Below are 17,306 nucleotides of genomic sequence, written 5' to 3'. Positions count from 1 at the left end.
GACGATATGCGCACCTTTTATATGAGTAGTAACACCAAGAACATAATCTAAAAGCTGAAGCAAAAGGACTGTAGTCCTAAATATTTAGCCGTATAAACCATATTTATCATCTCCATGCCTTATATATCATGTACTGTAGTACGCCGCTAGATTAAAACTGACGAGGAAAGGTAACACACAGCCACCGAAAGCTTTATTATTGTGAAGCCCAGGTGGTCGTGTGGTCTAGCGGGACGGCTACAGTGCAGGCGATTTGTTGTCACGATATTTCAGTAGCATGGGTTCGAATCCCGGCGAGAGAAGAACAAAAAATTTGCGAAAGCAAATTTACAGATACCACCGTCGAACGGACACGGGTTAAACAATATGATGATACGTGCTCTATAAGGAATTTGGTGACAATACATATTTTTAAATATGCAGTTCATATAATGGAAGGGTAATTTGGAGATCTAAAATGTAGTAGCAATGTAAGGAAACTAACATTTACGTCATTTCGTCTTCGGTGGAAAGTTGATTTATTGACAATTTTACGACATCTCCTTATTTCATTATGGTTTGAATTTTCTCTAGAGGAACGAAAAGACTTAAACACATATATACTAAGAGACTGAAATGTTACTGTGATAATTACACTACACATAAAGTTATCAAAATGACTTTCCAATTTAGGTGACCAACGTTTACCAAAACTACAAATTAGAGGTAAAACGTTACTCGTCCAATTAGCATTAGTCCCGATTTTCTTGATGTCTTGGGTTTGATGTCGTTAGTTGCCCAGATGTTGCTATCTTATAAATTGCATATCCCATATCTCCATTTTAATTATTCTATATCAGCCAACTAATGTAAAAGTAACAAGTATTTTGTTTTGTTTTCTTTGTACTTGTTCTTTTACAAATAAAGTCTCATGATACCCCTCTTCCATAATGGGCAAGCGGTAACGTAGATATTTTGTTTAGCGTAACTGTTCATGTTGGGTCTCTTCGCGGTCTGCGTTAAAACTATGTCGATTTCTTTGACAAAATTAGAGGCAACGATTTAAATTTTACCAACTAAAGTTTTACTATGAAGTGACGGATGACAATAAATGGAATAGGTAGTTGTTGTAATAGAAGTATCTAAAGCTCGTACAAATACATTTTATATTTTCTGACAATGTTCATATATATAGTATATTTATCCACACAAAGAAATACAAACACTTCTTTTTTACAGGTATATACTTGTATACTTGTTCTAAAATCTCCTTTCAAGACTGTGGAACTCCTCGGGCTTTTTCCGACGCCTAGTATGTGAGCAATATGCCCTTCAGGGCCCCCAAAAGGCAACAATTATTTATTTCAAAAATAAACCATGAATAAAAATAAAGTGATAAAATTCAGTCTGTTATGCACTAGAACATATAAGGTAAATAAATCGTGCAGATTTTTAAACATCAAAGAAACAGAATATCTAAAAAGTATAGTAGGTTAACAATGAGCAGAAGAATTGCCTGAAAAGGATAAAGCAATCTAACTATGTCAAAGCATTACGTATTGCATCAACGCTGTCGGCACTCTGCATATAGGAAAAGTAACCGTTAAAAATGTCACACAGTTACCAAAAATAAAAGGATTTTTATTATTTTAATAATAACATTTTGATTGCAGAACCTGCTGCATTGACTGGTATGTGTGAACATTATTCGATAACGTCAGGACCGATAACTCGTGGCGTAACGTCATTCGGTATCGTGTTACCTTAAGAGTCCTATATAAACATGAATACATTTGTGAAATACTTGATGTAGTTTTGTTGTCCTACTGTTTTAACGTTATTGGTTATTAGTGAAGACAATTTTCTCACTTTAATTGATGTCACGTGTGTAGCAGGGTCGTTGGGTTTAGTACTGCTGCACAGTTCTTTGTTTTTGGTTATTAATCGGGTTTCTATGCCATTGGATTATCAGTATGTTTTCGACTTATTAGTCTATATATTTTTTTCTTGGTGTCTTTCGCCTCTCTTGTTAGTTTAAGTTCAAAATATCTCGAGCTCCATTTTTAAAGTAACTATCGTACTGAAAAATGGGAGTTTCAAAATTATCAAAAGATTCGTTGAATACACAAGCAATGTTGTTTGTTCCTTGGTTAAGGCATAATTGACACTTGACATATATAGTAACTCAAAATCAAATCATAACTTGGAGTTGAGATCTCCACATCGTTTATAATATATTTTTATTTCCCTTATTTATAACACACGATAGAAGATCTCTATGTTTTACATTCATTGTCGTATTTCGACCTTTTTTGCAAAATTGGTTTAAATGTTCCTGTCAAGAATCTGATATTTAGTAGTTGTCGTTTGTTGATGTGGTTCATAAGTGTTTCTCTTTACTTGTATTTTTTAGAGATTATACAGTTGTTTTTTTCGTCTAAATGGTTTTACTTTATCTATTAATTTTTTAAATTTTTTTAGCATGCGGTTTGGTGTGAGCCAAACCTCCATGTTGAAGACCGTACTTTGACCTCGAACCGTTAACTTTAAAATTTACTGTTTACAAAACGTTTGTGTTTTTGAAATACTAAGACTTTTTGACCTCAGCAATGTATATTACATTGTACTTAAGCTGTATTTTATTTGTTTTAGATTAGAGCGTCACAGATGAGGGTTTTTTTTGTAGCCGAAAAGTGCGTCTGACGTGAAGAAAAAATTTAATACTGGTATCTATGATAAGTTTATACTTATAAGTTACCTTGATGGAGAGTTGTCTTATTGACACTTGTACTCCTACCACGTCTTCTTATATCTATTTAGGTGGGGAAAACAGTTTTTTGGTTTCATGTATCCGGGTCAATACAAATGAATGGTCAATGACACTGTCTCGAAGGATACGTTTCGTTTTAACCTCCTTTCGCCAAAATAAGACATGATGGTCATTTACTTAATAACATTTGTTTCGACAAATAAATTGATCAGGGACTTTCCGTTTTGAATTTTCCGTGGAAATCAGTATTTTACTGAGAGTTTACTTTTTTAACAACGTTCTACACAGACAGAGAGCTTGAAATTATTAATATCAAATCGAAACTAATGACAAATGAATACATTGACAATCAATATATATTAAAGAATCTGCTCTTCTATTTTCGTTCTACAACAGGTAAATTATAAAGGAAAATTATTTCATGCAAACAGATAGCTATGCAACTCAGAATGAATTTTGTTTGCTCTTTTATCACCTCTTTTATTACTCAAAAAATATATATTTAATCAATTTGATTTTATCTGGTAAGTACATCATTATTTCGGTAGTTCAATTGAATTGACAGACCTCATATTTAATTCAGTAGCAACAGACTCCTTGTAGCAGAATTGTACGCTTCATCTGGGATACATTATACAGACTGTTAAAATACTTCTGGTGAGGAGTCCTTGTCGCCCAATCATTCTAAATATAGGCAACAGTAGTATACCGCTGTTTTAATCTCATAAATCGATAGAAAAAAAAAAACAAATCCGGGTTACAAACTAAAAATCAGGGAAACGCATTAGGCCTGTGTTGTGTATCAAAAAACGTTCTTCTGTTACCATCTGTAGACCTTCATGAGAATCCTGATATTGTAAAACATAACATATTGACTTGATAATGAAAAATACTAACTAAGAGAATAAACATGCTCGATGGAAGGGGAAAACCTAATTGATTCTATACCTCCAAAGTTTGTCTGGTATTATTCGTATAAGATCTATAAACATTATTTTAGCAGATCAACAACACTTTTCACCAGTCCAGTAGTCGGCACTACGGTGTTGACATGAATATCAATTGTGTGGTCGTTTTAATAAATTTCCTGTTTACAGAACATTGAAATTTTCGAAAAACTAAGGATTTTCTTAACCAGGAAAAGATTACCTTAACCTTTATTGTATTGTTTTGTCTTATAAAAAGAAGTTACATTTAATCTTAGACGAATGTTTTTATTTTTCTTCATATTATTGTCTATGAACTAGCTGTCAGTAAAAAATAAAATCACAAAAATACTGAACTCCGAGGAAAATTCAAAACGGAAAATCAGTAATCAAATGGCAAAATCAAATGATAAAATGGACAACCAATGTCATATTCCTGACTTGGTACAGGCATTATCAAATGTAGAAAATGTTGGATTCTGTGAGATTGTGAGTTTTGTGAGATCTGTACCGAGTATTAGTTCATTCCATTCTCATTTTTTTATTGACTTGGTCTTTGCTAAGGATTATGCGTGAAATTCTACTTACTTAAATTACGGAACTTAGTATATGAAGGTATTAAGAAGTTTTACTGGCAATCATACTATTTTTTTTTTTGTTAAAATAAGAATGTAACTTCCACTTTTATCATGTTCGGCATGTATATGGTACTAAGGCCATTTCGTGGTAATAAACTTGTTCTTTGGACTATTTTGTACATTTATTGACGAGAACAAGCAAAGTCTAAATTTATTTAACAACGCAATAACTGAAAGGTGAGATGAAATTAAATTATGATGTTTTCCTCTTCAAATCTTGATTTTTTGTTTAAGTCTGTGAGGTGGGGTGCGACCGAGGAAATATTAAGTGGTTGACTCTTTTGAAATGCAGCAATACTTGAGTAAGTTTTCAATGACGATACATTATGTTAAGGTTTCCAACATTTTTCTGATGTTCTACAAAAGATTGTTAGGTTTTTTCTTCTTCTAAAGAAATGATATAATGTTAGACTGCATCAATTAGTGTAAGATAACAACCTTTGGTTATGAAAGAATATATATTTAAATATACAAAATGATATTTGGTTTGTACATTCGATATTTTGCATCTATCACAATGTACTAAAACAATTAAACTGTTAAAATAAGACAATTCAGATTCATTTGTGTTATACATGAAAGAGGAAAAGAGGAGCTCTTATAACGGAAGGATTTCCGTTATGTGTATTAAAATGGTGTCATTCATTTCAACCTATACTTCAAATTGTTCGTACTTTTTACCTGATATATATTAAGGTAATGTTCAACGAGAAAGATATCGATCTGAATATTGATATAAGGAAGTGGTATTTAAATGGGAAGAAAACAAAGAACATTGCTTTACTTAACATAATTTCCTGACCTTGTATTGTATGCAATGCCGCTATGTCTTTTTAAAATGTAAAACTATTGAATCTTTAAATAAAAATATATGTTTTGTACCATACACATAATAAGCATACAATCAAGCATGTCTGTTTGACAAAATGATGTGACATGGTTTTTTTTTCATAATTACAATTTTTTGTAAATTTTTATAAATTTCCTGTTACAAAACTTAAAATTTTTCGAAAAACTAAGAATTTCTTATCCCAGGAATTATTACCTTGTCCGTATTTGGCACACCTTTTTTGGAATTTTAATGCTCTTCAGCTTTGTACTTGTTTGGCTTTATAACTATTTTGATCTGAACGTTACTGATGAGTCTTATGAAGACGAATCGCGCGTCTGGCGTATTAAATTATAATCCTGGTACCTGTGATAACTATTGTAACTAGTAATTTAGAAATTGTATAAATGAAAGTAAAACTTTAAAAATGAGTTGCGTCCGAAGCATTTTCTTGAAGTTACCTGCATCATGGACGCCAAATTCCAAAAAGAAAAACATTAGATAGGAGCAATGAATATGTCTTTGCATAAATAGTCGGTTTATTCAAGATTCCAAAATTATTACTTTTGTGTTAATCATCAGAAATCATGTGTGATGTCACCTAATAAAATATTGAAATGCACGTATATTGACCAAAAGACGTCATGTCAAGCATATTTTTTAGTCTAATTATATATAAGCGATTACCCGACAATGATATTATACATTTGACATGTAATCAGTTCGTAAAATCCATTTCTATACTATTAAACGAGAAGACCTCATTTTGTGTGTCGCTTCTCTTCCTTCCACGATAAATTAATCATCATGCCTCTGTGTACTATAGGTAACATACATAGTCGTATTTGTCATCCATTTTTATGATTATTCAGATTGAGTTATTTTTGGAGAAAAACGACAAAAAAGGAGTCCGAATATTGATTCCGTCACCAGACTGACTTTTAGTCATAGATAAGACTTCCGGTTTGAAACATACACAAGTACAACCAATCGTATGATAAATAACAAAAATGAAAAATAAATAAGCCAATCCGAGCGTTCTCCATATCATGGTGTTTAGATAGCAAGAACCACAACTATTATACCTCCTTAGAGAGGACAATTATTTTTAGCGTGTATCTACATGTAAACTACGATTATACTACTTTAATATATAGAGACTCTCTGTATTCTGTCTACTGTTTTCTTTGAAATGTTTACTATTTAAGGGGTCATACCAGTTGCATATATATTAAAAAAGTAAAACATGTGGAACAAGTACACGGATTCCACATCGGCACTGTATTTACTAAGTTTCGAGTTGATTGGACTTTAACTTCATCAAAAACTACCACTACCAAAATGTTTAACCTGAAGCGGGACAGATGGACGGACGAACTAACGAATGGATGCACAGACTAGAAAATATCATGCCCAATAGGGCATACAAATTAATTGTTGAAAGTGAAAGTAGTGATTTGGCAAAAATGAAAGTAGGGTAGCTATATTAGAGGGAGGCAAAACCTTTTTCGGGACGTCGGAATCGGGTGTTTTCAAGCCCGAGTTTTGGAGATTGATCCTTACAGGATCCGGGAATATATTTTTCGATTTCGGGATTTCGGCATATGAATTTCCTTAAATTCTGCATCTCGGAATTTTATGTTTTTAAGCCCGGGATTCCGGGGAAAGGACCAGAGGACTACCCCTCAAATTAGTTTAAGTCGGTCGTAGTCATTTATACAAGATTCATATCCTACCATTGGCATTTTAATAAGGCTCTCAAAAGAAAAATAATAATGATGGGTTGTCTTAGAAACATATTTTATTAGACTAATAGTGGTATATATAAGCAGTTACATTTATTTCATGTTTGAAGCGGTGCAAATTTTAATTTAATTAGACTTTTACCAAAAGATGCATTGTAGCAAAGGAGAAGAATAATTGTGGTCTGAGGCCAGAAACACGGAAATAATTGAATTTAACAGAAAGGAAACAAATATCGAAAAAGGGAGAGGATTTTTTAGACCTTTTATGAAATTCTCCATACATAATTTCTTTTACAAAAAATCATTCTACAACAGTTTACAAGCTGTATATGCCAGCGATTTCGCGGGTGTGTTCTAGTTGTATTATTTTTTGTTATTGTAAAGTTGTTGTTTATTCCTGCAAGCACATTAGGTCTGATTTTAATATCAAAGGTTTCTTTTGTTCCTTTGATGAATACAATTGTCATCATATTTTAAGTACCACCGTGCAGGTTTTTAATGTTTAATTTATTTGCATATGCTTTACACTGACAAATCATGAGTGCAATGAACATGAAATGAAAATTGTCGAATAGTATCAATTGAAAAAAGCCATAACGACACTGTCCTTCATTAACGTTTCATTGCTTGATCTAAACATTTCCAGAAAATGTTATTTTCATTTAATGTGTCTGTTTTACGAATGTGGTCATTGGCATCCAGTGCCATCATTTGAAGTACACATTGCGGAATATCTGTTTTGGTTATATTTTCTAGGTTTATAACAATTATTCTTGCTTGTAATCCCAGGAAATGTTCAATTCCAACAGTAGCTTCATAGTAAGCCCAATCGTTGTTTACAAACTCTTTTGAAATCACTAAGATTATCTTTTTGCATTTTGGAATCGAATTGTTTAAAGCAAAAAGTCTGTGTTCTCCAGCGAGGACATCGCCTCTATCTAACAAAAGAAGTTTATAGTTCCGTCTCTCTTCGAGAAATATGCGCAAAGGTCCATATACCCATTGATAGTCCCCATCGCAATAAGCTACATATGCATCATATTCAAGTGTTTCTTCTTTTGACTTCAGGAAAAGTGGATTGGCCATTCCGATAAATAAAAAAAAAAGTATTGTAGGTGCAATTTGTAACGATATCCAACTAGAATGAATAAAAGAAGCACACCGAACAATGTTACTGAAAAAATAACCCATACTTTCGTTATACATCTTATTCTAAAAATTCGCAAGTGATTGTAGACAGCATTTGTTGTTGTAATATTTCCATCGTTTCCGACACACGAATAACTACCATTGCTGTCAAGTTTCACTTTAGTAGTAAATAACCATTCTACAAAATCTAATGAAGCACAAGTACAAACAAGAGGGTTGCCATCTAATAAGACTGTCATTGTTCTATTTGATTTTCTGAATAGCACTTCAATGGCGTTAATTTCTTTAGTTATCAAGTAGGCTATCTTGTTATTTCTGATGTTAAGGAAACTTAGACAGTTGAAGTCGTCTAAATTTAAGGGAACACTTGTGAATAAATTTCCTTCAAGTATCAAAGATTGCACACTGTCTAATTGACTTTTAAATGTTGAAGTTCTGAATTGGTCTTCAAATGCATTTCTCGAAAAGTCTACATACTGCAAACGTTTGAGTCCATGGAGGAATTTACTGTGGTGATCATCTTTTAGGCCAATACTTAGTGAAGAACTTTGCATTATCAACTGTTCCAAATTGACGGCAGATTGTAGAAGGTATGGATTTAAAACACCACATTTGAAATGTGAAATATTAAGTATTAACACGTTCTGAAGTCCATTTATTGTGTAATTGCAGTCGTCAAGTGATGAGTATGTAAAATCAACAATTTTCAATCCTGTAATACCCTTAAATGTTATACTGTTTATCAGATTATTTCGTCCGTATATAAATGATGCATTTAGAAATTCGAGTGAAGAAGGTAGTCTGATAGACCAATCTGGTCGAGTATTGTATATCACTCTGTGATCCAGCGTTCTTGTGCCATTAGTGTTTTGTTCTCGAATGTTTTCAATGGATCTACTAGATATCTCAGAAATGTCTATTCTTTTGATATTAATAAAGAAATTAAAATATAATACAGTAAAATCCTGATGATAATCAAAGTCATTGTGATTTAAGTTCAATGATTCAAGACATTGTTTGTATTTCATTTTCTGAAAGGCATTTGCATCTATCCTCCTAATGCCATTCCAACCCAAAGATAATTTTTTTACGCAAATGTTACCGATATATGCAAATAGATCAGCCGAAATAACATATTCACCATAATTTTTAAAATTATTGCTCAAATCTAATTCATTCATTTGTCGATTTTGAAACACGTGCAAAACTGGTAATGTTTTTGATAATTTAAGAAAATTTTGATTTGGAATAATAAGACTAGAAAGTAATTCTAACGGTGCAAAAGCATCGATTTCTATCACACGTAAATGACCATTGATATTTAATTGCTTTAATGGCGTCCTTTTGAATGATTGAAATGTAAAGTTATGTATAACAACACTCTGATATTCAACTTCGAAGTAGTTTAGATTTTTCATGGCAGAAAATATCTCAGAAAATGTTCCATTTGATGGGCCATCATCACAAACCAATGCTGTAATTCTGCAAACATCAGACCAGGACTCTCTTGGATACGTTGACAGCAAAATATGTGAAATGGAAAGAACTCTTAGCTCAGTTAATGGTGCAAGAACGTTACTTTGAAATTTTTTCAATGGATTATTTAAAAATTTCAGGTTTTTTAATTGTGTCAAATTATTGAAAGCTGATTGGTCGATTGACGTTATATTACAGTCACTTATATCTAGAAAGCTGAGTTGTGTATATCTAGTAAATGTTTCCTTACCTAAAAGGTCAAGGTCATTGTTAGCCAGATATAACTCTGATGCATTTCGTGGACATTCTGTTGGTATAAATGTTAGATCCCTCGAACTACAATCACATCTCATTCCGTTCATACTTAATGAAATATTACAATGTCCAGAATAAAACGAAAAAGTACAATTTACACAAAGAAAGAATAAGCATAGAATTGTCAACATTTTGGTAAAATTATTGTGCAGATCTTTAAAATTTAATCTGATTCCTGAATATATCACCAAGAGATGAATAAAACACAGTATCATTAAATATCTTCTGATCGGTTTTTTATCATTTCAAATGAAGCCAGTCAGGCAATACGTAAACATTTAAATATAAATCTGTAAAACTTATACCTTAAGTTCATTGTGCTAAAGAGCTATTGTTACCAATATTTTAATTGTTCAATTGTTAAACAAAAGGTTTACAATCAAAACAGGAAGTTTCGCACTACTGCGTCCAAATTGAATGTAAATCCCCACTACATATAACAAAACATCCATATGATGTCGTCAGTTGCTTAAGTAATATCTAATTATATGATGAAATAGATAAAATAGATTCAAATTAATTTGTTTAATCATCACTGGGTCTTTACTTACATGAGCATCACGACGGGAGAACCTAAGACCAACCCCGTTTTGTATAAGGATGTTGTTGTGTTTTTTTTTTTTGTTATTTTTTTAGGAGGAGTCTTTTTCCTTTTTTGTTCATGATGTTATTTACACTTTTACACTTCGAAAGTTAATTTTTTTTATCTCTTTTACAGACAGAGATATATGTTACAATAATTCTGATGAAATGAATGAATTATTTTTGACATGCGACAAACGGACTGAAAAAAACCATCACAATCACAGACTAGAGTAGTAGAGCTTAAATCAATCTTTAGAGACCCGTGAGTTACAAGTATAACTAGCATCTATATGAGTCTGATCTATAACAATAGTTGTCCAATAGAACACAGTCGAAAGCCTTACAAAAGAATATAGTTTCGAATATTCCTTTGATGAATATATGATAAAATTACGACCGTGTAGGTGTTTAATATTTTACTATAACTGCATATGCTTCTGACTGACAAAACAATTGCGTGATGTAAATTTTTAGTTTTAAAATGTTTGAATTCTTCCAATTGAAAGAAAACACATGACGACACTGTCCTTCATTAACGCTTCATTGCTTGATCCAGACATTTCCAAAAATGTTATGTTCGATCGTTGGCGTCCAATGACATCATTTGAAGAACACATTGCGGTATTTCTGTTTTGGTTATCTTTTCCAGATTTATAACAATTATGTAATCCAAGGAAATGTTCAATTCCAACAGAAGCTTCATAGTATGCCCAATTAATCATAGTATGCCCAATTAATCATTGTTAACAAACTCTTTTGAAATCACTAAGATTATCTTTTTGCATTTTGGAATTGAATTGTTTAAAGCAAAAAGTCTATGTTCTCCAGCAAGGACATCCCCTCTATCTAACAGCAGAAGTTTATAATTGTGTCTCTCTTCGAGAAATATGCGCAAAGGTCCATATACCCATTCATAGTCCCCATCGCAATAAGCTACATATGTATCATATTCAAGTGTTTCTTCTTTTGACTTCAGGAAAAGTGGATTGGCCATTCCGATAAATAAACAAAAGTATTGTTGGTGCAATTTGTAACGATATCCAACTAGAATGAATAAAAGAAGCACACCGAACAATGTTACTGAAAAAATAACCCATATTGTCGTTATACATCTTATTCTTTAAATTCGCAAGTGATTGTAGACGATATTTGTGGTAGATTATATAATTGTATAATCATGGTTTATAGACGAGTTGTTTATTACCAGCTGTTTAATGGTGCCGATGACTTTTCTTAACCCGTTTCTGCATAACCCGTTACTCGACATTAAATATCGGTTAAGAGGTCATAATAAATATAGGTTAGATAAAGTTGCGTGCTTGCAGTTTTACATTATATGTGTCACGTAAAAAACAAGTTGATCACATTCTTAGTAATTGCTCCTTGTGGCAACAGCTTTTATAACTTATTCTCAAAACAACCTCCGTCCTACCCCACCGCATGATTCACCTTCAATATTTCAACGACAAGGGAAAGAACTCAACAAGTGAACCTTTTCAAATATTTCACTTATCATTCATATTTTTCATTCATTTTCCAAGCATTTTTCATTTAACATCTCCAACCTCAACTCAACACCTTAAAACATTGTAGTCCACCGTCACGCGGGGGCTGGTCCACTGCCACGCATGGGCCGTCAGATGAAGCTTCGCTTTATCATTCTTTTGTCAGTTGTGTTGTTCAAGTTGAGCGTGCTGACTTGTCAGCTGGTCTTCTTTCCACGAAAGAATCGCTTCCTGACAAAGTCCTGGAGCAAAAGTATTCGTCAGATAGTTGAGTGATTTCCCAAGGCCAAACAATTTGATATGTTTTATATGTTTAGTACAAGAAATACGTTTTCATTTTATCTGGTGTAATTTTCATAATAAATATATATTACATTAAAACTTTTTCGTTAGTAGCAATGGTTCCATGATAAAGTTACTATTGAATCTACAGTATACTGACACTACACTAAGATAACATTCACCAAACAGGAACCTTTAACACATTTGACCTCAGATTTTTATCAGATGTCAAAGTTTAAAACAGTGAAGCTAATGAGCATATCGACACACAAAAATTTCACAGTTTGATGTCCTGCGAAGATTCTCATACTAACTGATTGATTGATAATGGGGATAAAATGATTATTAAAGAGTCTGCAGTGTCAAAATCCTCACAAATCATATTGTGCTATTACACGTGTATAGCAAACAGCATAACATGAGACTTATGGTTAAAGCGACATTGAAACCAGCATCACAGTAGGATACAACATTTAATATATTAAATTGCACATGATTTCACTTCGACTATTGAACTATAATTAGATACAGAGATTATCATGTTGGGAAGTCGCGTCATTTTCGGATATAAAGTTATTTATTGGTTTATTTGATTGGGATTCTTACATGGTTGATCAGTTGTTGGTGTAGTTCAGTGGCAAATATTACATGCATATACATGACGGAAAAACATAAAACACATTTAAAAACAGAACTTCGACTGTCCGTTTTACACAACTACTCATATGTTAAACGAGTATATAAATTTTTCTTATATTTCTATCGTTTTCTACACACGAATAACTGCCATCGCTGTCAAGTTTCACTTTAGCAGTAAATAACCATTCTACAAAATTTAATGAAGCACAAGTACACACAAGAGGGTTGCCCTCTAATAAGACTGTCATTGTTCTATTTGATTTTTCAAATAGCACTTTAATCGCGTCAGTTTCTTTAGTTGTCAAGTAGGCTATCTTGTTTTTTCCGATGTTAAGGAAACTAAGTCGATTAAAGTCGTCTAGACGTAGTGGAATACTTGTGAATAAATTTCCTTCAAATATTAAAGTTTGTAAACTGTCTAATTGACTTTTAAATGTAGAAATTCTGAATCGGTCTTCAAATGCATTTCCTGAAAAGTCTATATACAGCAAATGTTTGAACCCATGGAGGAATTTACTGTGGTGATCATCGTTTAGGTTGGTACTTAGTGAAGAACTTTGCATTATCAACTGTTGCAAATGGACGGCAGATTGAAGAGGGTTGTTATTTAGAATTCCACATTTGAAATGTGAAATATTAAGTGTTACCACGTTCTGAAGTCCATTTATTGTGTAATTGCAGTCACACAATGAAGAGTATGCTAAATAATGTATTTACAAGTCCTTGGTTCCTTTCAATGTAAGGCTGTTGATTGGGTTTCCTACTACTTTGATACAAGATATATTCAGGATTACCTACTACTGTGATACAAGATATATTCAGGATTACTTACTACGTTGATACAAGATATATTCAGGATTACCTACTACGTTGATACAAGATATATTTAGGATAACCTACTACGTTGATACAAGATATATTCAGGATTACATACTACTTTGATACAAGATATATTCGGGATTACCTACTACGTTGATACAAGATATATTCAGAATAACCTTCTACGTTGATACAAGATATATTCAGGATTACTTACTACTTTAATACAAGATATCTTCAGGATTACCTACTACGTTGATACAAGATATATTCAGGATTACCTACTACGTTAATACAAGCTATATTCAGGACTACAAGTGTTGAAGGAAACAATAATACAATATCTGGAGGATGAAATGAAGGACCAATGTTAAGGGATTTATCAGTATTATCAAGTTTTATCCCATCTATCTTAACTTTATTTTGAATAAATTGATTGTTGTTACCCGACATGTCTAACCTCCTCAAATGTGTAAACAAATTGATATACCATATTGTCAAAAGCTGGTGAAAATCAAAGTCATTGTTACTTAGGTTTAAACTCTCCAAACAATGTTTGTATTTCATCTTTCATCTTTTACATGTTTTATGTTAAATGTTACATGGGATTTTCAGTTTTTCCCTTCTTTGACATGATACATTCTTTATATTTTGTTCAACATTTCTTTTTTTTGCATATACTAGAAAACAGATTTACTGTCCGGACTCCACATTCGGTGATTTTTTTTGTTAGATATTTCTTTTTCTCTGTAATGATCTGATGAGGTCAGCACTTTTTAGTCCTAACTATTTGCAAACTTAGTGATATTCAGATATTTTGAACTCAGCATCACTGACGAGACATTAATTTTCGAAATGTGCATCTTCCAAATCGGTATCGTTTTTCTTATTTCAGAGAATAGATAAAGGAGGTTCAGTTTATCCCTATCTAAGACAAAATATTTGTACCTACATTTGATTTTATCAGTTAGATAACTTATATGTAATCATGGTTTGAAAAAAACCTGTTATCATTAAAATAAACAGTTATTGATCTGTTTTAACTCACTTACTGCCTTCTCTACATTGTACTGATAAGAAACCTAGCTAGTTTCAATTTACGGCAAATGTTTACAGCCAACTCTTAATGTTTTTATTCTTCTTTTTATGTAGTTTTTATGCATGTCAATCATAAGTACACTACGAACAAGTTCTAATTATTAATGAATTGTTTTAATTTACCTACTTCACACTCTACACAAATTAAATATAAGAAAAATAGCCTTACCAAAAAACGGAAAATGTTCAAAGCATACTTTTAATGTTTTTATCCACATTCTATGTAGTTTTTTTGTTCTTTTAATTAATATACTACGACTAGTTATAAAAAGTGCTGCCTATGTTACAAAACAAATAAGAATATGAAAAGAAACAAAAAAAATCAATTTACAACCAAATTCATTACGTGTGTACACTTTTTGTATGGTACTTTGTAACTTGGTTTTTAAAGGCAAATTATAAAATAGTGTGTAGATGATATAAGAACGTGTAATTTAATTGAAAAAGAAAGTTATTATTCCGGAATACAAGTTCATATCAAAGGCAAAGAGGATGACCTTTAATTGATTAATAACATCTTCAATATATTGTGATGTAATATTAGTAGTTAAACAAATTAATGGGAGGAAACACATCCTAGATCGATTTACTATTTACATGATGTAATTGGCCCTGTGTGTACACATTTTGTTATTAGACCTTAGTTTTAATTTTCACCATGTTTAATTTACCTAGGTTTTTAAATGCAAATTACAAAGTATTGCGTAGGTGTTATAACTACGAGTAATTCAAATAAAACGAAAGTTGATATTACGGAAATACACAGTTCATATCAAATCCTATCACAGGAGGATGGCAGGTAAACAATTTAACTTTAATTTACATAGAAAATCTAATTTTTAATGTGACAGAATAGTTACCAATTGCTGTTTTTCAAATGTAAAACAGTGCAAACGTGTTAAATGTTATTTTCATTAAAACGAAAGTAAATATTACAGAAAGACCCAACTCTAAAACCGTCAAAGAGAATGACAGGTAAACCATATAATTAAATTCCATATCAAAAAATAATTTCATTTTATCTTTAAGTTTTCTTTTCTCGCAGAGAACAAAACAACTAAAATGATAAATATTAGAAAAATAGATAGTACCAAATAAAGGAAAATGTTCAAAGCATATTCATGCTTTTAATGTTTTTGTCCACATTCTATGTAGTTCTTTGTTCATTTAAAGAATATGTAAAAAGAAAAGAAACAAAAACCAAATCAATTTACAACCAAATTCATAACGTGTGTACACTTTTTTATGGTACTTTTTTACCTTGTAGCTGGGGTTTTAAAGGCAAATTATAAAATTGTGTGTATATGATATAAGAACGTGTAATTTAATTGAGAAAGAAAGTTATTATTCCGGAATACAGGTTTCATATCAAAAGCAAACGGGATGACCTTTAATTAATTTATAAAATCTTCAATATATTGTGATGTAATATAAGTAGTTAAACAAATTAATGGGAGGAAACACACCCTAGAACGATTTACTATTTACATGATCTAATTGGCCCTGTGTGTACACATTTTGTTATTAGACCTTAGTTTTAATTTTCACCATGATTAATTTACCTAGGTTTTTAAATGCAAATTACAAAGTATTGCGTAGGTGTTATAACTACGAGTAATTCAAATAAAACGAAAGTTGATATTACGGAAATACACAGTTCATATCAAATCCTATCACAGGAGGATGGCAGGTAAACAATTTAACTTTAATTTACATAGAAAATCTAATTTTTAATGTGACAGAATAGTTACCAACTGCTGTTTTTCAAATGTAAAACAGTGCAAACGTGTTAAATGTTATTTTCATTAAAACGAAAGTAAATATTACAGAAAGACCCAACTCTAAAACAGACAAAGAGAATGACAGGTAAACCATATAATTAAATTTCATATCAAAAAATAATTTCATTTTATCTTTAAGTTTTCTTTTCTCGCAAAGAACAAAACAACTAAAATGATAAACACATCATGCACATGAACAATCTGGAATACATCAGTATTTCAACCAGTCCTCTTTCTTTGATTGTGGTATCAGCTAATTAGACTTTACCTCTAAGCTTATACCCATACTTGTACTAAAAAAATATCAACAGAACGATTGGCACACGTGTAATATGTTCTACTTAGGCCGTGGGCACACCAAACATCGTGTACAGTAAACATGTTTACAATTAGTTTAATGTAATGTACACTAGTTTCACATTAAAGTTGTTCACATCTATACACCTTGTTTAATTACCTGTACATCAGATTTGTTCACACTTGTAAACTATATTTCCTTTAAATGCTCATAACGTTGAACTGAATGCATATTTCTGCACAACATTTTCAGCAGTTAGGTAACGACCATTTGAGCTATGAAAAAAAAGGGGTGTACGGATTTTTCCAATTTGTTTGCTATCTTCGAATAAAAATGAATAAAAACGTTCGCGCGAAAAAAATTCTGAAATCAGACCCGCCCTCCCCCTTTTTTTGTTTTTGCTCCTTTATAAAGGCAAATTTGATGATTTTCAGTAGTTTTAAGATAATAAAGGTGTTATTGGCAAAGGAGG

The 17,306-nt window shown here is 31.8% G+C and overlaps 1 protein-coding gene across 1 annotated transcript; it reads right to left on the bottom strand.

Annotated features, from left to right (window-relative positions):
* Positions 1 to 7,499: 7,499 nt before the first annotated feature.
* Positions 7,500 to 7,973, bottom strand: LOC139501910 (single Ig IL-1-related receptor-like). Its single transcript, XM_071291212.1, has one exon. It carries the CDS (start codon positions 7,971 to 7,973, stop codon positions 7,500 to 7,502), a length of 474 nt encoding a protein of 157 aa, XP_071147313.1.
* Positions 7,974 to 17,306: the final 9,333 nt, after the last annotated feature.

The sequence above is a fragment of the Mytilus edulis genome, chromosome 13 (genome assembly GCF_963676685.1).
Source record: "Mytilus edulis chromosome 13, xbMytEdul2.2, whole genome shotgun sequence".
NCBI classification, from domain to species: Eukaryota; Metazoa; Mollusca; class Bivalvia; order Mytilida; family Mytilidae; genus Mytilus; species Mytilus edulis.
The sequence above is the reverse complement of the archived record's forward strand: the minus strand, read 5'-3'. Positions and strand labels throughout refer to the sequence as shown.

Bases quoted from the DNA above. Each gene is read 5' to 3' on its own strand.
- LOC139501910 (XM_071291212.1), bottom strand. From the start codon at position 7,973: ATGGCCAATCCACTTTTCCTGAAGTCAAAAGAAGAAACACTTGAATAT.